The 25494-nt window shown below is 34.0% G+C and overlaps 4 protein-coding genes across 9 annotated transcripts; all 4 read left to right on the plus strand.

The window, feature by feature from the left end:
* On the plus strand, positions 9905 to 13487 carry LOC105173316 (receptor-like protein kinase HSL1). The gene is given in 2 exon segments (XM_011095038.2): positions 9905 to 12648; positions 12730 to 13487. Coding segments are annotated over 2 exon segments (3078 nt in total). The 5' UTR covers positions 9905 to 10022; the 3' UTR covers positions 13182 to 13487.
* LOC110011252 (pentatricopeptide repeat-containing protein At4g17616) lies at positions 13945 to 17896 on the plus strand. The gene is made up of 2 exons (XM_020695773.1): positions 13945 to 14109; positions 15577 to 17896. Exon 2 carries the CDS (start codon positions 15789 to 15791, stop codon positions 17859 to 17861), a length of 2073 nt encoding a protein of 690 aa, XP_020551432.1. The 5' UTR covers positions 13945 to 14109; positions 15577 to 15788; the 3' UTR covers positions 17862 to 17896.
* Positions 17915 to 21212, plus strand: LOC105173393 (K(+) efflux antiporter 6). Of its 5 annotated transcripts, none has more exons than XM_020695779.1 (8): positions 17915 to 18046; positions 18341 to 18415; positions 19062 to 19167; positions 19326 to 19382; positions 19618 to 19713; positions 19893 to 20081; positions 20169 to 20252; positions 20484 to 21212. In XM_020695779.1, exons 2-7 carry the CDS (start codon positions 18399 to 18401, stop codon positions 20190 to 20192), a joined length of 489 nt encoding a protein of 162 aa, XP_020551438.1. In that variant the 5' UTR covers positions 17915 to 18046; positions 18341 to 18398; the 3' UTR covers positions 20193 to 20252; positions 20484 to 21212. The 5 variants fall into 5 exon arrangements, 4 of the variants coding, with proteins under 4 accessions (XP_020551438.1, XP_020551441.1, XP_020551446.1 ...); XM_020695782.1 differs by having other exon boundaries at positions 19329 to 19382; XM_020695787.1 differs by lacking the exon at positions 19326 to 19382.
* On the plus strand, positions 22645 to 25373 carry LOC105173744. 2 transcript variants are annotated; one of them, XM_011095648.2, is made up of 4 exons: positions 22645 to 22934; positions 23774 to 24083; positions 24388 to 24430; positions 24830 to 25373. In XM_011095648.2, exons 2-4 carry the CDS (start codon positions 23796 to 23798, stop codon positions 24949 to 24951), a joined length of 453 nt encoding a protein of 150 aa, XP_011093950.1. In that variant the 5' UTR covers positions 22645 to 22934; positions 23774 to 23795; the 3' UTR covers positions 24952 to 25373. The 2 variants fall into 2 exon arrangements, with proteins under 2 accessions (XP_011093950.1, XP_011094010.1); XM_011095708.2 differs by having other exon boundaries at positions 23788 to 24083.

A 25494-nucleotide genomic window follows, 5' to 3' on the forward strand; every position in this document is an offset into this window, starting at 1 on the left:
CTATTCATATTTAAATATAAGGGTAAAGTACAACGACCTCCCCTAAGGTTTGACATAATTACGAATATCCCTTGTTGTTTGAAAAAATTATAAATACCTCCCTGAAGTTTGATGAAATAATGTAATCTTTAGATAGAGGTATGAAATTGTCAAATTTGCCCTTACTGTATTTTTTTATTTTCTTTTAAAAAAATTACAAAATTATAAAAAAATTGAACAGAATGGATGGAATTTTTTGAAAAAATTATCTACTCAGTCCAAAAAAAAATAACTTTTTAAAAAATAAATAAAATTATAATTTTTAATTACAAAGGTATTTTAGTAAGTTCACCATAAAAAATACAAGGAAACCTAACGAATTGGATTAATTGTTAGACGGTCGTTAAAATCAGGGAGTATTCGTAATTTTTAAAACAACAAAAAAATATTTATAATTATACCAAACTTTAAAAAAAATAGATATCATTTACCCTAAATACAATGAGCATAACAACAATTCTTGGTATGCCAAAATTTTATATGTAGCTCGATAGTTTTTATTTTTCCTATCAAAGTTGTCACCTCCAAATGGGAAAAAGCGAGTAGGTATATATACTAGTGTTTGTGCAGTGCCCACCATGATTCCAGCCTTTTATGAATGTTCCATCTCATTCATTCTTGCCCTCCACTCAAGATACAGTAAAACCTCTATAAATTAATAACTTTGGGACCATGAAATTTTATTAATTTAAAGAGATATTAATTTATCGATAAATTAATATTTTATTAATTAAAAGAGATATTTTTTAAATTCAGCAAATTTAGTACATATGTATTGAAAATAAATAAATTCATATATTATTCATTGATTATATTCATGCATCAATTAATTTTTTATAACTAATTAAATATATTCATGTATAATATCAATTCATTATTTACAATTAACTATTATATTCATAGACACATGTATCAATTCATTGGAATAACTTAAATATACATGTTTACATTAATTCGCTGCACTTAAATAACTATTATACCCAATTAAATATATTCATGCATGATGAATGAAACATAAACTACATAAATCTCAATATGATAATAAAATAATTCATCACACCCAACCATATCTTCTCATCTAAAAGGCATCGCAAAATCATCCATGAATGATCAAATGCGTAAAGCATTACAGACTTCACATTTTAGTAAATTACTATAATATTTATAATTGTAATATTTATGAATTATTAATTTAGAGTTTTAATGGGACCTAATATTTATAAAGGAATTTTCCAAAAAATTATTATTTTATTATCTTATCGAATTTGATGATTTTTTACAAAGGCCCAAGTCGGGACCGGAAGATTTTATTATTTTAGAGAGTTTATTAATTTATAGAGTATTAATTTATAGAGGTTTTACTGTAATTATGTTGGTAGTTAATGCCAATTTATTTTGACTTTTATTTCTTTCATATAACTATGTAATTATCAGCAAGCTTTCCTTCAATATTAATTATTTCATAATTCTTTATCACAATATAAATAAAAATTAATCGATGAAATAAAAAATATTTTTGTTGCGTGTACTTAAAATAAATAAAAGGGATGATTATCTCGCTCTTTAAGATTTGGTGAAATTACACATACAGTTCCTGTGATTTGAGAAATTAATTCATATTTACTCTTCATTGACTTATTGCTGACTTTATTGTAGAGCAAACAAATATTTTTCTTACCAAACTATCCTTAGTATATCTTCGCAAGCTAATGTATGTGGGGAGGTATATTTTCACCCTTATAAGGATAATTTGATCAAAATGATTTGTTTGACCTGCAATAAGTTAATTCGGAGTAAATAAATTTTTATTTATTTGTTTGCTAATATCAGAAAATTTGATGAATTTTGACTAATAAATAGATTTATTTATTAAGCAAAAATAAATATCAGGAGTACTAAATATAATTTTTCACATCTACATGTAATTATATTTAATCTAAGAAGAGGAGGTTGTAATTATTGCTAAATAAAATTACATAGTCGGTTTAGAGGGTCCAAACGATCATCATTTTTTCAAAATGGGCCTCAAAATATTCCCTAATTGATTCGGCCCAAAATCTCAAATTTGAAATGAACACTATAAATTAAGGCCCTTTCCCTCGCTCACGACTGTAATACTACCACCAGGAACTCCTTTCCAGCGTTCTGCGCAGTCCACATCAATCGACGGAGGAGTGCGATTGTGGTAAACTCTACCTCTATTTTACTGTCTGTTCTAAGTTGTTTGCATTGTGACTTCTGCTGTCCTTATTGCATTGACTGAGTAGCATTTGGAGATTCTATTATCGATCGGTAATTCTTTGAATTGTGGGAAGTTTTTGCTTTGTCTGCTCATATTTTTATTTGCTGGATTGCTGATTTCGTGGGATCAAATCAATGCGTTCTTATGTTCTCCCATGAACGTTTGGTCATTTTTGTTCCTTTTTAATCTTTGGATTATACAGTGGTAAGTTGATATTCGCCATTTGTGTGGGTATATCTTTCGGCATTAGTTGGACGGGATTGTGGTGTGCTAATTTGCCTGAGGTATTGGTGTATGTGGAACTTATAAAACACGGAGAGGGAGGTAAGCAGGAAGGCGACAAGGTGGGTTCATGGAACATGGAGGATGAAGAGTGGGATTGTTTCTTTTTGCAGGAAAATCGGGCTCAAATAGTTGGAAATTTTGTCCTAGATATTGTACTCATTCGCCATTTGTCCTAGAATTTCCAACTTGCGTGTTCATCTGCTGTTGATGTGGATTCTTTCTTGGCAGTTAGACACCCACGCCTTATTGGTTGCGAACTTGTGGTCAATGGGGATTCCAGAATCATCTTGAGACCTCCCTGATTGTATGATGTTGGTGGAGCATTTGGTGCAGGTGTTGTTGGAGGTGCAGCTTTCCATTATTTGAAGGATATCTACACCTCTCCAAATGGTGAGAGTCTCATAAGGGGGTTCAAAAGCTGTTCATATGGTGCACCTCATGTTGGTCGTAGATAGCAGTGGGGGGCGGACTTTTTTCTGCCTTTGACTGCACAATGTTATACGTTCAGCATAAGGAGGATACCTGTCTCTCTATCATTGCGGGGCAGCAACTGGAGGCTTTCTGCAGATGTGCTTTTCAGTGGAGTTTTACTTGCTTCGATTGAGGTGCTTGGATTTTGTTGTGAAATTATCAAATGCACCATAGAACTTTGCGCCTGTGGAAGAGTCACTACCTCATGTGGCTGGTGCGCCTGGATATCCGATCAGGCAAATTCCCGGTCAGGCATCAGTAAGTGCTGAAAGCACCGGAGTTGGGTTGTCACCATTGTTATCATCATCTTCCTGGTTTGCAGGCCTTTTTGGTGGGTGGAAAGAAAGGGGTATGTTCAAATGACGGAAACAAGAAAAGGTTTCGGAGAGTCTTGATTTTTCAGTTCCACCATCATTAGAATACAAATAAGATCAGAAGGTAATATCCTGTAAGTGAGTAATGCACTATCTATTTACTTTTGCGTCTATAATATGGTGCTCTAGATTGACAGATGCTTATTCTGAAACCGATACAAAGAAGGGATTGAGACTCTTGTCATGGATTTCTATACCTATTGTTAAATAAATTGCGTGGAACACGTCAAAATAAGTATAAGAGCAGAGGGTATATGCCACAGACAACACACACAAAAAGCTGGCAGCCAGGATTATGTTCACTTGTGAATATTAGAGATGTCATGAGTCGTTTTTTTTGGTAGGACACATGCATACTCTTTGGCATGACTCTGGATTTAGAAGCTTAGATGTTAGCCAACAGATTTTAGGAGAATTACCCAACCAAATCTGTGGACTTACTCTTAGAGAGTTCTTGACAGTAACACACTATTAAATTTCACTTGGCAAATCCTGGAACAATTAGAACCGGATTACTGTATAGGAAATTTCATACTACCCACTCTGGTAGTGCCCCTATGAATTGTTGGATATGTATGTGATGATGTTAGATAGTGAATGATAATATCATCATGAATAATCTTTTTACAATCCCACTCTTTTCTAATACCAGCTGTAGGAAGAGACTAGATTTGATTAGTTTATTTTCTAGAAGAGGAGTAAAAAAATAAAGGAATTTGTTGTAAAAAGATATGACTTTTTTAGTTTATTTGCACATCTAGACTTTATTAATTCATTTGCTCTTAAAGGAGTAAAAAATAATGGAATTTTTAGTTAAAAGATGGGTTTTTTAGTTTTCTTGTTCGGTGCTACCCACAGTACACCTTGTGTTGGGGAATGTTGATGCGTTGAGCTTGAAAAATACATCTTTTAAATGCTCTAATATTTTTTCATTATAAACTTATTTATTTTTTCTAAAAGGAGTAAAAGATAGATGAATTCATAGTAAAAAATACGAGTTTTGAAGTCTATTATTCAGCACTACTTTTAGCATACCGTATGTTGGGGGCATGTTGGTGTGTCGAGCTTGATAATATATCTTTAACGTGCTAATTTTTTGCATTATAGATTTTATTAATTTATTTTCTTAAAGAGAGTTAAAAAAAAAAAATTGTAGTAAAACATACTGGTTTTTTTAATCTATTTGTATTGGAAAATAAGGGGTTTCAAAGTGTTTGGTTTTGATTTTGAGATGGCCCAAAACATTTCCATAATGTTTGGATTCATTTTTTGAGTGTTTTGTTGTGTTTTGTGGAGATAGAGAGAGAAAACAAAGATAAATAAGTGTGTTATACAGATAGTATGTATGTTTGGATTTATTTTTAGAGATAATTTAAAATAAGTATTATATGTTTAATGTTGTGTTTTGAAAGACAAAAATTACTATTCATTGTCAAATTATTATCAAATCATGTCTTTTTTAATAATATTTATGTATTTATGTTAAAACAGTTAAAAATACCTAGATAGGGTGTTTTGATTGATGAGAAACATTATGTATGTTTTGACTTGTCTCAAAAATAATTTGAAAATAAAAACAAAGATGAACAATGTTTGGCCTTGCTTGTTTTGCTCATTTTTGACTAATTTTTGGATGTTTTGGAATAGTACTTTTTTGCCCATTTTGGTTTTTGCTTGTTTTCTATTTTAATAAATAGGAAATACTATATTTTAATCTACTCACAACTAAATAAATTTTATACATACTCATACATATATTTATATAAAAGACATAATTTGATAATGAACAATACTTTTTGTCTCCCACTAAACAACATCAAACATACTATATTTAGTTTATATTATTTCCAAAAATAAATCTAAACATACACACTATTTTTAATACATACTTATTTATTTTTATTTTTTTTTCTCTCTATTTTTATATTATACACCAAAACAAGTTAAAAATGAAACCAAACATAATGTTAGATTTTTATCTTTCATTGGCAAATTTGAGTTTTTTATACGCTGGTTCTAATATATTAAGTTCTCTTGAGATCATATGCAGAGGTAGTTGTCATCAGTTTTGAATAATATAACTTATTTCAATGGTCTGAGCAAATCTTTTGCTTCATGCTTTAATAACATCATAAAGTTGACTTGAAGTTAAGATTAGTTGTTGCAGGACAGCATCAAGATTCATAATTGTTGTTGTAATTGGTTCAGTCCTCACTCTTTCAAGCTTTGACTGATGATGATCTTCAAGGTTTTTAGGCATTCCACCATTAATTAGTTGGTAGGTTTACAAACTAACCTAAAGAAATTCACCATTGTTAAAAGTGAATTTCGACCATCCCACCAACATTTATTTAGTCTCACTTGTATTTTTTTGACCAACAACATAGGACAAACTTTCAATAGAAAAGACAGAAGAGGGACAGAAAATGTATGACTGATTGATTCACTATCCAACATTGAATTAGAGTGGTACATCTATGTTGCCCAACAATATAGGGATTGAACCTTTTTTTTTTAATTTCTATACTCGAAATCAATCATACTTTTTAGATAATTATATATACATCCAGCAATAATATTAATATTTTATACAAATTATCTGTATATTTTAAAAAAAATACACAAACTACTCTTGTTTTGTACATATAGCTCTATATATGTTAAATAAAGTGAAAATTACATTAAAATGTAGGATAAAAAACCTAATTTGGAGAATATGTGGTGCAAAAGACAATTTTTTGATGAAGGGTGTGAAATCTTTTAAGCTGACTGATAAAATTATTGTTGGTGTTTCCTATATATAATGAAGTATGAGAAGTTTCCTCTGAGTTGCCATTTGTCAGGTTTTGATAAAGATGTGACATCTTTTTCTCAACCTCAACGGTCGACAAGTTTGACTAACCATGTGAATTTTATTACTTTATTTTAGTGTATTTTTGCTAGTTATATCTGATGAGTATTCAAATATCACACCTACAAAAGGATCGAAACACCCCTCATTAAGGGTATTACAGTCATTTCGCGATCAGGATCCGCGTATATTGTAGCAGGCGGGTCGCATTTGACCCGATCCGGATCGCGTACACCGACCGAAGACCCGGACAATGACCACCGTTCGATCAGAACGCGCACCGACAAGATAAGGCCACGTGGCCCAGTACTTGCCGTACAACTGTGTGCTATAAATAGACCCCGACACGCCATAAATGAGGTAACTGATACGCGTTAATTGAGACCGAACTCCTAGATCGAACCTATTTCATTCGACCAACCTAACTTGAGCGTCGGAGGGTCATTGTCGGGGACGTGCCCGACGAGCTCACAGTTCGTGTTTTTATTCTCATGGAACCCAAAATCTGGTCTTGGACGAATTGGCATCCCGAGTGGAGATCGAATCACGAGATCGCATTATTCGACCCGGATCAATATCTAATTTCAATCATCTATCTATTTGTAGGGCTTACTTCTTTTTAATGAAGACGATTAGGGCCCTCTTTAATAGTTTCTAATTTTCTATTCTATAATTAAATTGTGGAGAAAGTTGAAATTAAAAATTGAGAGTGTTTAAAAGCAAAATTTAATAGTAGAAAAAAATTAAAGTTGAAGTGTTTGAAAAATAATTTAATATTCACAATTTAATTAATAAGTTGTAGAGTATTTTAAAATGTTGCTTACAATCTTTTTTAACCAAATCAATTTAATTTAAGCAATTTGAAAGTTAAAATTATATAAAAAAATATTCTTTTTGGTCGAGGATAATTTATGCAATATATTAAGAAAGAGCATCTTTTTAATATTTTCCTTTTTCATCTTTTTTTAATATTTAATTTAATTTTCTATTCATCTAACTTCTACTTCACTATCTTTTTACAGCATTTTTTTGTCATTATTTTTTATAAATTTAATATTAATTTATTATTTTATATATTTTTTATTAAACAATAAATATCTTATTATAAATTGACAGTATGTCACAAATTAATAGTAACAATAAAAGAGGAAGCTGCAATGCAACACACATAAAGTCAAAAGAAACACGATTTTAATGATTGTTTTGTGTTGTAGAAAATGGGCGCACGAGGTTGATTTTTCATCCTCTAACGACAACAACTTCTTACCAACCATAAATAGGGGCCCTCCTCACGTTGGAAAACACAAGAAATTCAATTTTAAAAAGGGACAAAGAGGGAGAGGGGGAGTTAACCACTTCCAACAATACTATGTTCTCCTAGTTTTACCATCAACACCCAACCATAAATTTCTTCTATGTTTATATTCTTTACAGCACCTCAAAATGTTCAAACTGAATAAGAATATATATACTTTTTCACTCGATTTAGGTTGCACATAATTAAAAATTTAGCCCAATGATTTGAAATCCCAACTGTCCATCATTGAACATTTGAAAAACTAAAATCATAACATGTGGACCTATACAAGTATGGACATTTGACTTTATAAATACCTCAAAATCATTTTTAAACTGAAGTATGTAACTCATTAAGAGAATATTCTATTTTTCCCCCCCTTGATTTCGCATCTGGCTAACTTAATCATAATTGGGGATCTGCCTACAAGTTTAATGTATATTTACTTTTTTAGGTCACAAGTACTCATATGAATTGGATCGCCCTTGAGATCATTGTGACCCCCGACCCGAATCAATACCGTATTATTGAAAATTTAAATTAAAACAATTATAAATTCATACTTCATGAATGTAGACACACATCTTTCTATTATAACAATTTTTATTTACTTATTAGGTCACTATGTTTCAATTATTGTCCTTGAAAAGTATATTTGGATTTTGAGAAAAAAGGTTTTCAATTTGGAACAACTTTATATGTATTAGTAATCTTAATTCTATTGTTTGGAACTTGGAAGAGAAGAGAATATGCTGCTCCAATTATCTTAAAACATCAATCCTTCATTTTGTCATTAATCATTTATGCAACTCAAATTCACAAATACCTTAGAAAATACTTTACATCTAAAACTAAAATTATACAAACCCATTTTATTTTTAATCCAAACTAAATATTTTTTTCTATTATTATTATTATCTATATATATAGTATTTATTAAGTGGGATGTTCCTAGAGAGGCCACCACCATTGGCAAAATATGAATTGTTTAAAATGCCTTTAATATACTAATTTTTCTTCAAATAACCATCTTTTTCAATTAATTATCTATTATTTATACATAGTTAAAGTTAATTTGTTTTATTAATTCTAATGCGATTTATCTTCTTATGTTAGTGCAAATAAGTAAATTATTTTTCATAAAAAAATATTTTATTTTTGTTTTAAAAATATAAAGATAAATTATTTTATTCTAAAAATATAAAAAAAATAAATTACTATTTTTTTAATAAAAAAAAAGGATAATTTACTCGTTTATATAGAGAGAGAAACGGAGAAATATAACATAATTTCTCACCTACTATCACCAATCACCAGATAGAGCTTTGAAGTCTGTATTGGGTGAAATGCCACTGATGTCCCCTAATTTTTAGATTAATTAATTTAGGAATAATTACGCTATTCTCCTTTAAAATTTAATATAATTATACGTAAATATTTTGTGATTTTAGAAATTACATCTAGCACTTCTAAAATTTATTTTTGCGTAATAAATAAGTTCATTTGTTAGATAAAATTCACTGAATTTGTTACTATTAATAAAAAAAAATGAATGAAAATTGGTATTTACCCTCAATGTACTTATTACAGGTCAAACAAATTTTTATCATCTAAACTACCCTTATAAATGGAGGAAATACCTCGTTATATACATTAATGCATGAAGACGTACAAGGGTAATTTAATTATAAAAATATTTATTTGATCTGTAATAAATCAATCATGAATAAATATAAATTTTTTTGTTACTATTAACAAATTAGATAAATTTTAACTAATAGAGGGACTTATTTATTAGATTAAACCAACGTTACATACATTTTTCAAAAGATTTATATATAATTTACTAGTCTTGTTTCTAGAACTACCTTTTCTTTAGAAGTGGGAGAAGCATGGATGCGGGATGGTAATGGTGGGCCTGCGGGCCTTGACTTTTCTTCTCTCCTCATTATTTATCTATTTTGTCCGGATCAATGTACTTAGATAATAATAATAAATTTATTATATATATTTTTTAAATAATTTTATGCTTAGAATGATTTCAAATATTTTAATCCTTTTTTTATATATATTATAATTCTTTTTATATGTTTTGTTGAATAACAACTAATTAATATAATAAGAGAAGCTTATTATAACATCATTTTATAAATTATAATACTTAAATAGTTTTTAAGAATATATTAAAAAATTAATATTTGTAAGCATTTATAATATGGGATGAACTTAAAAATAAATTTAATGAATTTAAATCTGAAAAATGAAAAAATAATAGGCACTGCACTCACTACCCCACTTGGAGTTGGATTTCTAATATTCTCACACTAATCAATACTTATAAATCAATCCCATTACTCCAAACGCCAAAGTTGACCAAGAAACCGTTCAAACCACTTTCTTCTTATCTCCCTCCAAAATCACCACCGCCGCCGCCGCCGTCGCCGTCGCCGTCGCCGCCCACAAATGAGTGAACCGCACCTCTCCTATGCTGGAAACCAGTTAGCCCTCTTAATCCTGCTCCTCTCCTCCGTACCCTTTTTGGTAAATTCGCAATTCTCCCCCGCCGAAAGAGCCACATTGTTAAGCCTCAAACAAGAATGGGGTAACCCCCCCGTTCTTGATTCCTGGAACGCCACGTCGTCGCCCTGCCACTGGCCGGAAATTCAGTGCTCTGCCGACGGCTTTGTCACTGGAATACTCCTCAAGAACTACAACCTTAATGGAAGCATCCCAGATTCCATTTCGACCCTCGAGAATTTAACAGTTCTTGATCTTGCCTTCAATTTGTTCGCCGGAAATTTCCCTATCGCCGTTTTGAACTGCTCAAAACTTCAGTACTTAGACCTCTCGCAAAACTTGTTTGTGGGGAATATTCCGGCGGGGATTGACCGGCTGAAATCACTTCAATACCTTGACCTCGGTGCGAACAACTTCACCGGCGATGTTCCTCCGGCGATCGGGAACTTGACTCAGCTTCGGACTCTATATCTCTACATGAATTTGTTCAACGGGAGTTACCCCATGGAGATTTCGAATTTGGTGAATCTTGAAATTCTGGGGTTGGCGTACAATGACTTCTCACCGGCGGTTTAACCGCCGGAGTTCGGAAAGTTGAGAAGCATCAAGTTCATTTGGATGACGGAGGCGAATTTGGTGGGTGAAATACCTCAGAATTTAACGAATTTGTTGAGTCTTGAGCATTTGGATTTATCTAGCAATGATATGGAAGGTGAAATTCCCGGTGGGTTGTTCTTGTTGAAGAATTTGAGTAGGGTTTATCTGTACAAGAACCGATTTTCGGGTTCGATTCCTCAGGTGATAGAGTCGCTAAATATGGTTGAAATTGATCTTGCTATGAATAGCTTGACTGGTAGAATTCCAGAAGATATCGGAAAGTTGGAAAAATTGGAGCTGCTGAATCTGTTTGCAAACAAGTTGTATGGAGAAGTCCCACCAAGCATAGGCCTAATCCCAAGCTTAAAGAATTTTCGGGTTTTCAAGAATAGTCTGAATGGAACATTGCCACCTGAAATGGGCAATCACTCAAAGCTTGAAGCCTTTGAAGTTTCCGATAATCATTTCACCGGAAACTTGCCGGATAATCTGTGTTCTGGAGGGACTCTGTTTGGTGTGGTTGCTTTCAACAACAATTTAACTGGAGAGATTCCAAAATCACTTGGAAATTGTCAGTCGTTACGAACGGTGCAGCTCTATGGCAATAACTTATCTGGTGAGATACCATTAGGCCTGTGGTCTGCATTAAACATGACTAGTTTGATGCTGAGTGATAACTCATTTTCGGGCGAGCTTCCTAGTCGGGTAGCATGGAATTTGACTCGCTTGGAGATCAACAACAACAAGTTTTCAGGTAGTATTCCTTCGGAGGTATCGTCTTGGGCTAGTTTGGTTGTGTTTGAGGCAAGTAATAACATATTTTCAGGGCCAATCCCACAAAGATTGACCGGCCTTCATCAGCTTATCACTCTGATACTTGATGGAAATTCTCTTTCTGGTGAGCTTCCATCTGAGATAATCTCATGGAAATCTCTAACTACTTTGAATCTTGCTAGGAATAAGTTATCAGGTCCAATCCCACCGGCGTTGGGTTCCCTGCCGGACCTTCTTGATTTGGATTTATCACAGAATCAGCTTTCAGGTGAAATCCCACCTCAGTTGGGTAAGCTGAAGCTCACTTCTCTTAACCTTTCATCAAATCAACTCACAGGAAGAATCCCAGCTGAGTTTGATAACATGGCTTATGGAAGCAGTTTCTTGCACAATAGTCTTTGTGCCACCACAATCCCCAATCTAACCAATTGTTATGCCAAATACCGTCACACCAAGAAACTATCACCAAGAATTCTTGCTGTGGTTCTAGTCCTGGCGGTGATTCTTTTCCTAATCGCCGTTTTGATGACATGGTTCTTGATTAGAGACTACAGAAGAAAGAAGCTTTCTCGGGATCTAGCAACATGGAAACTGACCTCATTCCAGAGGTTGGATTTCACCGAGGTTAATATCCTGTCTAGTTTGGCAGAAAGTAACATGATTGGCAGTGGTGGCTCGGGGAAGGTGTATAAAATTGCTGTGGATCGTGCAGGCCAATATGTTGCCGTTAAGAGGATCTGGAATGACAAGAAAGTGGATCGTTTGTTGGAGAAAGAATTTCTGGCTGAGATTCAAATCCTTGGTTCTGTTCGCCATGCCAATATAGTGAAGCTATTGTGTTGCATTTCGAGTGACGACTCTAAGCTCCTTGTCTATGAGTACATGGAGAATCAAAGTCTTGATAGATGGCTACATGGGAAGAAAAGAAAAGCTTTATCGCTCAATAGTTCTGTTCGCGACATTGTCTTGGACTGGCCGACTAGATTAAGAATTGCTGTTGGAGCTGCACAAGGGCTTTGTTACATGCACCACGACTGCACCCCACCAATTATCCATCGAGATGTGAAATCCAGCAACATCCTTTTGGATTCTGATTTCGAGCCCAAAATTGCTGATTTTGGCTTAGCCAAGATTTTGATCAAGAAAAACGAGCCTAACACGATGTCTGCTGTTGCCGGTTCCTTTGGCTATATCGCCCCTGGTAATAATAATGCCACACCAAGTATATAACTAAATGAACAACTGATTATCAATGCTGACAGTAAAATTGTTTTTGTTGCAGAGTATGCTTACACGACGAAAGTGAATGAGAAGATTGATGTTTATAGCTTCGGGGTTGTGCTGCTGGAATTGGTGACCGGACGAGAACCCAACTGCGGGGACGAGCATACGAGCCTTGCGGAGTGGGCGTGGAAGCATTACGGTGGAGAAAAGCCTATTGCAGACGTTCTAGATGAGGAGATGAAAGAAGCATGTTATTTGGAAGAAATGGTAAATGTTTTCAAGCTGGGGCTCATGTGCACCAGCCCATTGCCTACGAGTCGGCCGTCCATGAGGGAGGTTTCGCAGATTCTTCAACGGTGCAGATCTCTTGATGGGTACGAGGGGAAGAAGATGGGGAAGGAGTATGATGTCGCCCCCCTTCTTGGCGATGATAAGTATATTTCAAGTTACCGGTGTAATTCTAAGAAGCTGTTGGATATAAGTGGTAACAGTTTGGTTAGCCTTGTGTAACATTAGGAGTGCCAAATGGGTTGGTCCTACAAAATCCCTAACATGGGTCCCTTACTCGATGAATGGTCGTGATATCTCGAGAGCAGCGAGAGTTTGGGATCGTGGACGAAGTATTTTAGTGGGAGATGTAATGTTATCTCTAATTTTTGTGTACTTCTTGATGTAATAATGTTTGGTTTGAGTAGTTAAAAGTAGCTGCAGGAAATGACATATATAATGTAGTGAGTGTAGGAAATAGTGTACAAGTAAATGCAGTTATGTAAAGAAGGGCTTTGTTTTGATCTACTTTACATATATTTCTATGCCTCCCCTATATTTGCACTTATATCCTCTATAAAATTGTGAAATTACAAGAACAAAGTTTCAAAATTATAGTTATACTCCTCTTGAAAATTTACTACACACTTCACCATCTTTTATTAGTTTTCGACAAAAAATACTGACGCAACAAAAGTTATATAAACTCTCAGTTTTACTCATAGTATGCAATTTATTTTATTACTCATACATTTATGTCAAAATTTGATAATTTTTATGAATTAATCTAAAGATCATAATAATAAATACAACAACAACAATGATGATGATGATGGTTGAATAATTTTATTTACTCTTATTATTATTTTATTATATATATATAATATGATCAATCACTATTTCGTACTTTAGATTAAAAAATTAATCTCTTTTCTTTTTATATATATAATAAGATCAGTAACTTTTAAAAATTTAATCTCTTCTCATCAGCAGCCCAATTTATTTCTCGTTTCTTCCCACTTTTTTATTTTCGTTCTCCCCAATATCGATATCTAAATCCTAAAAGACTAAAACCCTAGACCCAAACCAACGATTGCAAGCCCAATCCATCTGCCAGCGGCAACCAGGAAGGCGATTGCTGTTGTGTCGGCCAAGCAAGAAGCTCCAACAGGTTTGCCATTACATCTCACAGTCTTGGTCTCAGCGTCGGCTTGTGTAGGGGCGGCGCCTATGTGGAGAAAATGGTTTTTTAAATTTTGTATTGTTGTTCTAGTCTTTTCATACTTGTTAATATTTTTGTTCTACAATCAGCACTAGTTCATATTATTGAATTTTCCAAAAATCTCCAATTGCATTTCGAGCTATTCTGGAAAATCCCTTTTTCGTGTTCGCAAGAATAAAAATAAAACCTGCAACCAGCACTTTTTTTTTTTTGGATTTTGAACATATAATTAAAGTTGATCATTGTTAAATATTTGTTATTGGAGATATATGTAATTCTTGAATGCTAAAATATTATTTTTATACGCCAATTTGAACTTTCTGTGTTGGTTTCGTGCTTCAAGAAATGAAAGTGAATATGAACCAATTTGGTATGTGAAGGGGAGAGTCCGGAGACTGTTGGGGTGTATGGTGGGCTCGAACTGAACAATTTGCTTTTAATGCTATTCATGTAGCAGATAATTTCCATGCTATTTTGTTACCTTTTCTGATGAAAAATTATTGATATGCCGTGTCCAACATAATGGAATTAAGCATTAGAAAATACAAGGCCACACATGTGATCCAAACAATTGAAATGGCGAACATAAGATACTATGAGGAATCAAATTCAACTACATAATTTGTCTACCTATTTGCTAGATTTCAAAGTAACTGCCAAGCGATTCTCAGCTCCAATTAATTTGTTATCCTCCTCCTTGTACTGTTCTTGCAATCTCTATGCATTTCTCATTTTCATGAAACTAACAATTTTGAGTTTTAAATAATGATTATGGTTTTAGTGGTTCTAATATTTGTACGTGTCAAAAGAGACTTATGAGCTTGTTTTTATGAAGGATGCAAAAGAATGACATGTTGAATAGTTTTTATGAGGCTTATTTATTAAAATAAATAAAAAATAAAAAAAACAAAACTAGTGCTATATTTTTAACAATAACAAAAATATAACAGGTCGTGGATATGATCCATGACTTGTATATATTTGGATTTTTTTTTTAATTTTTCCTGTTTGAGTTGTGGACCTCATCCATGATCCACGACTCAAATGAAATTTAGTTTTTTTAAAAAAATATTAATGTTTTAATTATTAATTAACAATTATAAATTTAAATAGTTTACTAATTATAATTAATAATAAGTTTAAAAGTATATTAATTAAAAAAATATAATCAACTATTACAAATATTATTTGTCATTAATAATTTGATATTACTAATATATCCATCCACGACTCAAAATCGTGGATGGGGTCCACGATTCCAACACGACTCAAACATGAAAATTATAAAAGAAAATTTATAATATATACAAGTATATTTTTGTTATTGTTAAAAGGTAGTACTATTTTTATTTATTTTAATAAATAAGCCATTTTTTATTAACTATTTTAGATTTTCTTTTTCAATTCTTCAAACAGAGGAATTAGTTCTATGGGGAAGCTTCGAGCAGGTGTTCTTGTTTTCGACCAGTTCGGCATCGTGCAAGCTGTATATGACAATGTCCATGAGGTTCAACACTTTCTAATAGCATAATGATGATTCTATTGTGAATTTCTTTCTATATGAATGAGGTGATTTCTGGACATTGTGGTAATCTAAGTGTGGTGCGTGATAGTTCCTTCCAATATCTATGGTGGGGTCACTAGTAAGAGAGAGCCAAAGAGGTTTCTTAGGATTGATATTTGGTCATACGAAGAGTTCTCAGCAACTGAATAGATACAATAAGCCTTATCGTACTTGCTTTTTGCAAGGATTTTCTGCTATCGGTGGAAAGCGAGAAAACTTATACTGGAAAGGAGCCTCTCGCTCGATATTGCTGGGAAAGCTTGAAAGTGCTTTGAAGGAACACCAAGTTGATGAGGCGTGGGAAACTTACAAGGATTTCAAGCGCCTTTATGGTTTCCCTGATCAGTTTCTTGTGGCTAATCTGGTAACTGAGTCGTCGTATTCGGCCGATCCCAAATGCCTTCGTAGGGCTTGTGATTTAGTTCTTTCAATTTCAAAAGAGAAATCAGTTCTACTTCGACCTGAAATGATGACAAAGCTGGCCCTCTCTTTGGCCAGGGCTCAAATTCCTGTTGCAGCATCAAGCATTCTTAGACTGATGGTAGAGAAGAGGAGTTTACCACCATTGGATGTATTACGAATGATTTTCCTACATTTAGTCAAGACAGAAAATGGAACTTATTTAGCATCAAATATTTTGGATCACATTTGTTATTGTTTCCAGAAGTTAATTGTGAACAAATCAGCTCAAGCAGAGTTGACGAAGCCTGATGTGACAATTTTTAACCTTGTTCTTGATGCCTGTGTGAGGTTTGTAAGTCCTTTAAAGGGTCAGCAGATTATAGAATTGATGCCACAATTAGGAGCCATAGCAGATGGCCACACTGCTGTTATTATTGCTCGCATACATGAAATGAATGGCATGAGAGATGAGCTAAAGAAATTCAAAGATTATGTGGATATGGTTCCAGTTACTCTGATTCCGCATTATCAGCAGTTTTATGACTCTCTGCTAAGTTTGCATTTTAAGTTTAATGATATTGATGGTGCATCTGCACTGTTAATGGACTTGTGTAGATGTTCTGAGTCAAGTACTTTTCAAAGGGGTCAGAAAGAAGAACTGAAATCCTGCAGCGTTTCAATTGGATCTGACAATATTAGGATGGGGTTGAGACTACAGTTTCTACCCCAGCAATTGCAGAGGGATTTTGTCTATAAAGGGCACAACAAGCAGGAGCTTATCCTATATAAGAGTGGGAAGTTTGTCCTTAGCAACAAATGTTTGGCCAAGCTCATAATATCATACAAGAGATCTGGGAGAATTAATGGGCTCTCAAGACTTCTTATTGGCATCCATAATATGTTAAGTTCAGAAGGAAATAGCAGGTCCTGTTCAGATGTAATCGACGCTTGCATATATTTGGGATGGCTTGAGACTGCTCATGACATTTTAGACGACTTGGAATCAGAAAAATATTGTGTCAGGGAAAGTTCATATACATCCCTTTTGGCTGCTTATTACCATAAAAAGATGTTAAGGGAAGCGGAAGGGCTAGTAAGACAAATCAGGAGAGTCGACCTTGCCATAAGTTTTCCTGATGAAATGGCTTTCTCCTCTCTTGTTTCTAAATCTGAAGATGAACGGACCTCGGATTCGATGGCCAAATCAGATTTGGCCAACTCTATCATCCAAAATGTGAGAGAAGAGGACAAAGCAGTTTCCTTTCTCGTTCATGAGTACAATTCCTCTATCTACTTCTTCACAAAGGCCAAAATGATTCAAGATGCAACACAGACATACCGCAAAATGCAAAAGATGAAGATCCAGCCTAATGCTGTAACTTTTTTCCATCTGATTTGTGGATATTGTTCTTCAGGAATGTATCGTGAAATCACAATCTTATGGGGGGACATCAAAAGGAGCATGGAGAATCAGAATACAGTATACAACAGAGATTTGTATGAGCTATTGCTTTTAAATTTTATCAGGGCAGGCTACTTTGAGAGGGTTATGGAGGTCATTGGCTTTATGATGGAGAATAATATGTTTTTGGATAAGTGGAGCTATAAAACCGAGTTCTTGAAGTTTCACAGGGATCTTTATAGGACCTTAACTGCATTGGAAGGTAAAGATGAGGCTCAAAAGAGGAGGATTGAGCATGTTCATGCATTCAGGAAGTTTGTCGGCATAGTTTGAAATACATTGGAAGTTTCTCAGCTGCAATCTACAAAAGCCTCTTGTTATGATTTGTGGTTTTTTATATTTGAAAATAACAGACCCCTGCTGTCTAAAGGACTTGGTTTTTTTCACTTCGTGCTGCTCCAGAAAAAACGTGAGGAAAACATTGACTGACTGCAGCAGCTCCTTCCCTTCCAATCAAGGCAAGTATGCTTTCCATCTTCAGTTTTAACTGTCTTGGAACTGTTCTGTTATCAAAAAACTTTGATCTAAAATTTCAATGTAAAATAAGACACACCACCCTTTTCAAGAAATAAAAGAATTTCCGTTTTCTTTATTTGGCATTGTTAAAGGCTTCAATGGAAAAGACAGGCCTTTGGGTTCATAGTTTGTAGACTCTTGAGCTCTATATGTTTCATGCTTCTTTACAAATGATCAGCATATATCGTCCAAAATGCATAAGCGATTTTAAAAAATGTTGGATATCCCATTTTCAGGACTGTGCCATGGGCTTACTGTTTGCCCTGCTTCCGGTGCTGGGTGGAACCGGGAATTATGTCCATGACTAAATCGTAGGTTCAATTTCTACAATATTGGCTTGCTGGTTTATCTGTCTAGAACAGGCACTGAAAAGTACAATGCAAGAATTGGCTTTATTTGTTACTTTTCATTTCTTACAGACTGGATTTCCTTGAACAAGGGAAAGCTTTTTTTTGCTTTCTTTAAAATTACTTGGCATGGCATTTGAAATGAGAAGAATGTATTTTAAGAGGAGTTGCAAAAGAATTCAGTTAACCTTTATAATTTGGATAAGACGGAGAATCTTTGTTTATCAATTTTTATTTTGTTTAGTTTTGTTTTTGGGTTAATAAAAAAGAAAATCTATGGTATTTTGTTTCTTTGCTTGTCTTGCATGCTTGAGTTCATAGTGAAAGGGTTTGTTCTTTTTCAGTTTTCTGAGAGCTTTTAGCATGTCTCAAAATTTTCCTTATCCATTTACTCATGTCTGACTTGCTACAAAGAATAGGACCCTCACCAGAAACACGTGAGGATGAATGCAAATCATGTAGTGGTTCCTTGAAGGAATAAGCATTTTGTGTTTAACTTTTTTTTTTTTTTTTAACTTTTCTAGCTGCTTGGACCAAGTTGACAGACTAATTGATCTACTTCTTAAGCATTATATCAACTTGTTAAGCATCACACTGATTAATCTATCAGCAAGGTTGGTGGTATTGCTGGCTTTCTTGGCAGTTTTATCAATAATGTAATGTCACAGACCTGTGTGCCTTGGTTCCTGAAACTTATGATAAGTTTGTCATCTCAGGTAAGGTTTTGTTTTCTCAGGTTTTTTGTGTTTCCTTTTGCTTTGTTTTCTAGAGTCAACAGACACAAATTTTAATGAGATAATGTCTATCTATGAACTAGTTTGAACAGGATGCTTTAATTGGTTATAACTTACCGGGCTATATTTGTCTTCTTTAGCAGACCAATGAACTTTATCAATTGGCCTCAGTTGCATTTTGTCTACTCGTAACCTGGGTTGGTCCCATTTCCATGGTTCAAATCTTGTTGAATTATTTCAGTTTCAATGCACAGACACATATATGCGCGTATGTGTTTTTGTGTGCTTGCGTTATGTTCATGCTGTCTACATTGTACAGAAGAACGTTTTCTCTTCTGCATTAAATAATTCCATATGTCCAGTACCTCAACTCATATGAATGGGCTCTTTATATTGGCATGAACCAATATCTAACAATTTATATGGTTTCAGTGTAGTGAAAAGCTTGGTGTTGGTCTGGAATTGGGTTCATTTGCTGCTGAAGTGATGATATCAACAACTGATCTTGCTCAACATACGCTTGAACAAGTAAGATGACTTTTAGCTTTTCTTTCATTGTAGAGGCAAACTAACTAGATTCATGTTGTGTATTTGCACATATGGAATCAGGTTTTTCCAGGTATATTTGCAATCTCTGAACAGCAAAATGTCTTGTGGTAATTTGTGTTTCATGGCTTCACATGGGTCTTGTTTTTTTGTTGTTGCAGGGTGAACCTATTCGGAACCTATTTGCTGCTCTTTTCCTGACTAGCATTGGGTTGCTGATCCATGTTCATTTTCTGTGGAATCATGTTGACATCTTGCTGGCATCAGTTATACTGCTGGTCATTGTTAAAACTGCTGTTATTTCTGTGGTTGTCAAGGGATTTGGCTACAGCAACAAAATTTTAGCTGTTGTAAGAGCTAACGTGTTTATATCGCACTTTATGATTTGCTGATAGATGTGTTTATTACAATCGAGATCTGGTTTCTGCACCATGTAGGTCGAATGTCTTGGGCACAAATAGGGGAATTTGCATTTGTGCTGCTAATCATGCAGTCATGCTTCCAATCTTCGTCTTGTTGAGGTAAATGCTTCAACTTTGTCTAGTTAACTTAATCGACTATCTTCTTAATCTCCCATTTCAAAAGTTTTAGTATTTGGCATACAAGAAAGGAATGGCTTACTTTAATGGTCACCACTTCATATTCTGTCATCTAGAATTATTTGTTTGTGTGTGAACACTATGATGAGCACATGGAGAGATATGTCATGTTCTGTGCTTTTTGGGATTTTCATTTATTTTTTATTTTTGCAGTGGAAGGTGCATGCTGCTTCTTGGAACAACAGCTCTCAGTCTGGTACAAACTCACATAGTAAGTGGAGCATTAGGAGAATCTCTCCCATGCTCCCTCTCTGTGTTATATATGGCTATAGGATATGTTTTGGTAGGCAAGAAGTGGGAATGCCAGAAAAGGTGCTATCCGCCTTTATGAGTAGGTGAACAAGACCTCATTGCGATGCACGCTTTCTTAGCAATGAATCTCCCTCCGACACTGGTGGGTGGAGCGGAGACGCTAGGCTGAGCTCCAAGCTTGGCGCATTCTGAGTTGCAGGATTGTTAAATAATCTGCAATCAGGTATTATTGTTGTGCGAGTGCAGTAGGTACTCCGCAGTGGAGAGAGTGGTAGGCCTATGCTTATTTTGAGGAAGAAAATAGTTTTGTGGATGGGTAGCAAGTTGAGTAGAAGTTGTGGTAGTGACAAAATTCTGGGAAATCCCTCTCCAGTCGCCTTTCCCAAGCTGCTGCAGAAATGGCTATCACACGTACCCTTTTTCCTCGAAATATAAGCATTACTAGTGGTAGGACTAAACTAAAACCAAGATGATGATGAGTATTATTATTACCATTACTAACTCCACACCAAACAGCTTCATACTCTGATGACTAATTCCCAAAACCCTAACTCTGCAAGTGCTTGAATTGTGACCATTTCTTCCACACTCTGAGCATTTCCTCATCCCCATTATTATTATTATTGATTATTCACAAGACAAAAAGAAAGAGGCACTGATCTTGTGATCTCGTGTGTGTTTGATCTCTCTCTCTCTCTCTCTCTCTCTATGTATATATGTATATACATATATATATATATGTGTGTTTGTGAATGTGTGTACATATATATAAGTAAAATAGTGAGGTGTTCATATGTGCTCACCGCTTAAAAATGTAGGAACAGTTTGTCCGATCCAAAATTTAAATTAAAGAAATGAAGATCATGATGTCATCTATTAAATTCTGTTCCTTATGTGTTCCAAAATCCATTTCAATATAGAACGGATTTTGAAACAATTTTCTTACCCGTATCAAATTCTGCCTTTTTTTGTATTGTATGCAAGTATTTTGATAATTTGATGTATATATTTTCTATATCTTTACTGATTATATTAGTACTAAACTAATTAATAGTTTGTGTATAAAAAATTGCAGAAGCCAACAGTTTCAAATGTCACCAATAATTTTATATAAAGGGTAAATATTGCTTTTGGTCTCTCAAGTGAGCCACTGATCCACATTTGGTCCCTCATGTTTCCTGATCAAATTTAGTCCCTTAAATTTAATGGTTTCATCAACTTTGATCCTTCCACTAAAAAATCTTTAATTTTAATGAATTTGTTAAAAAATAAAATCATAAATGAGGTACATGCCTTCAATTTAACACGTGGGAGGCCTCACCGCTCCACCAAATCTCTTTCTTGGCTTTTTAAATAACTCAAATATTACTTATCGTTGTGAATTTCTCCCATAAAGGATGAAATAGTTCCAATCTCTGGCAACAATCCAAATGAATTTTTCTTTTCACAAACCCTAGAAGCCACGCAATTTAAGAGCTAAATTAAGGAGAAGAAAAAAAAACAGGTAATAAATGTTCTTGTTGTGATGGAACCAATTTTTTAATTATATTTTAAGATGTTTAGAATATTTTCGAGATTGTTTTTATGTATTTGATGACATAGTTTTATGTATTTATTTATGAATTTTATGTCTTTTTTTTTGTATTTTTATATATTACCATTTATGACATTATTTAGTGTTTGTATTATATTAGTTGGTTAGGTATATAGAAATTTATTGAAATTTGATATAGTTATTAGAATCATTAATTTTGGTTGATTTTGAATTTTTTCAATATAATTTTGAGATGCTTTTAACATTTTGTAATTTATATCAGAATTATTGAGGTCAATAATTAGAACTAAGTTTAGTTTAGTGGTCAGCTACTAACTTGTTAAGGTGAATGTGTGGGTTCCACTACTTGTTAGCTCATTTATCATCTTTTGTTAAAATTTTAACGGATCTTTCTTCAAATTGATGAAATTTAAAATTTGAAGGACTAAATTTGATAAGAACAAAACATGAAGGACCAATTATAAATAAATAACATACTTAAACAACCAAAAATGATATTTACCCAAAAAAGAAATATACATTCCCTCTTTCTCTTTCTTTCTCACAACTCTAAATTCTTAAACCCTAATTTCTTTCTCACTCTTCTCAGTTCTCAAATTTCACTCACTATCACCAGCCCAATTTCTTTCTCGTTTCTTTCCACTCTTTTTTTTTTCTTTCTCCCCAATTTCCAAATCTAAATCTTAAAAGGATTAAACCCCAGCCTCAAAACCAACGATTGCAAGCCCCAATCCATCTACCAGCGGTAACGAGGAAGGCGATTGCTGTTCTGTCGGCCAAGCAAGAAGCTCGAACAGGTTTGACATTACATCTCACTGTCTTAGTCTCACCGTCGGCTTGTGTATGGGCGGCGCCTATGAGGAGAAAATGGTTCTTTAATTTTTGTGGTGTTGTTCTAGTCTTTTTATACTTGTTAATATTTTGTTTTACAATCAGCACTAATTCATATTATTGAATTCTCCAAATATCTCCAATAGCATTTCGAGCTATTCTGGAAAATCGTATTCGCAAGAATAAAAATAAAATCTACAATCAGCGCTTTTTTTGGGGGTGTTAAACATATATTGAAAGTTTATATTTATCATTGTTATATCTATATTATTGGAGATATATGTAATTCTTGAATGCTAAAATATTATTTTTATACACCAATTTGAATTTTCTGTATTGGTTTGGTGCTTCAAGAAATGAAAATGGATATGAACTGATTTGATATGTGAAGGAGAAACAGTTGGGGTGAACGGTGGGCTTGAACTAAACAATTTGCTGAGCTCGAGCTATAAAAAATAAATCGATCTTGAGCCAACCAAAAATGATCAAGTTCGGCATTACACCCCTAACTTCTACTCTAAAGACTGCTTTCTACATCGATGGTTGAGCTTTCAAAAAAATAAATAAATATCGATGGTTAGAGCAGACTTCAAAGACTGAATTTGTTAACAGAATAGCCTAAGTAAATCCTCTGATTCTGTGCTGCAGCTTTCCATGTGTTAATTTTACAGCTCTTTCAATCATGTTATTTATTTCAAAGACGGAGCTTTATAAATAGGCGTTATGCAATCACTGACATTTCTTGAGCATCAAGAACTCAATTGGATTTTTTGAGCTATAAATGCTGAAAGAATTAATCAAACAGGCATCAACTCTCAGATCTGGCAATGGCTACAGCTCTATTTGCAAAAAGAGCACCATTCGCAATTGAAGAAACCTCAGCTCTCTTCAGAAGTTCATTCAGCTTTCTACGCAACATTAGCACCACAACACCCATCAACAGTTCTGCTGAAAATGCTGTGGCAGCTGGTGGTGAAGCCAAGAAGCCAAAGAGGAAGAAGAAGAACTTGTTTGAGGTGGCCCAGTTTCTGCCCAACTGGGGTATTGGCTATCACATGGCCAAAACGCACTGGACTGGTGTCTCTTATGAGATAACTAAAATCAATCTCTACAAAGTAAAGTCTTATCTTTTTTCATTTTCTTGTATTGTAATCATGTTGTATTGTTTTCGAATGTATAATGGTCATCATGCATCTAGTTTTTTCTTAATTATCTATTAATGTTACTATAAATACCTGGGCTTTTCTGGTTATTCCATCTTTTGTACTATTAGTGTTTAATAGTTAATTTGACTGTTTTTGGTTACAACACATTTCAGTTTGGAGTCTGTGTACTGCTTTTATATAATCTTTTTATAGTCTTGGATTTGTAATTTTGTTACATTATGTATTCTAATAGATTTTTATGTGGTATTTTCAGGACGGAAGGCATGGCAAGGCTTGGGGAATTGCTCATAAAGATGGTAATTTCTCTCTTTCCCAAAAGAAATATAAATCTTGGAAAGCATTTCTTTGGCTTTTCAGTTTTGAATCTTTAGATAACAGTAATATTTTTATGCAGGATACTTTTATTCAATTTACATTTAATCGACTTATGATAAATGGGAATTGAATGCATTTTCATCCTCTTTGTAATCAAACGAAAGCAATCAATGTTTTCTTTTTACATAGAAAGAAGAAATGTCGGTGTCAAATTTTAAATCATGTGCAGAGAGCTCATCTGATTCTATTAAAGCTTCAGAATATTTGGAAACCAATTTTTCTGGGCCGCGTTGCACATTTAGGATATTCTCTTTTTCGTATTACTGTATGCAATCCAGAGAAACTAGCTGATAAACGCTGATGCAATTGAGTTATTTCAGGTGTGCCAGTTGCAGATGCCCCCAAGAAAATAAGCGGGGTGCACAAGCGCTGCTGGAAATATATTACAAACCCAAAAAGAACTGAAGAAAGTTCCCAGAAACAAGACCTGCCCGCTGCTTGACCCTGTTTATTTGTTGAGAGGCACAAGTTTGCACGAAAATTCTTGCCTTGATAAGGTACAAGTGAATTACGAGTGCTGAATAGAGACATTGTCCGAGAGAAGCATATCATTGGATCATTAACCATGCCAATATTTCGGTTCAGGTCCTGACATATGCTCCCTGTTGTTATGGCATAATCCTGTGAATTTTGGTTTTTCCATCGTTCGGTAAAATTATTTGCCGGGGTTTGTTCATACTCGCAGAATTTGTTTTGGCATATGATTTCAGATGACTGCATATCGGATTTTTAATAACCTCATGTTAGTAGTTATTATAACTTATTTGGAGAATAGTTATTATTAGGACTTGCCGTCGCATAAAACCTAAGGTTTAGGTGTCAATCGCAAGAATAGATTAATTACAAGAAATTTTCCGTTGTTCACTGGCTGTTCAATGCACTGTTTGATCCATGGAATTTTCCCAACGTAAAATTACAATTTTACGACATTACTTAATTATGAGACGGTGCTGAACCATAATTGCTCATATTTACTTAATTATGT

Source organism: Sesamum indicum, linkage group LG1 (genome assembly GCF_000512975.1).
Source record: "Sesamum indicum cultivar Zhongzhi No. 13 linkage group LG1, S_indicum_v1.0, whole genome shotgun sequence".
Classification (NCBI taxonomy): domain Eukaryota; kingdom Viridiplantae; phylum Streptophyta; class Magnoliopsida; order Lamiales; family Pedaliaceae; genus Sesamum; species Sesamum indicum.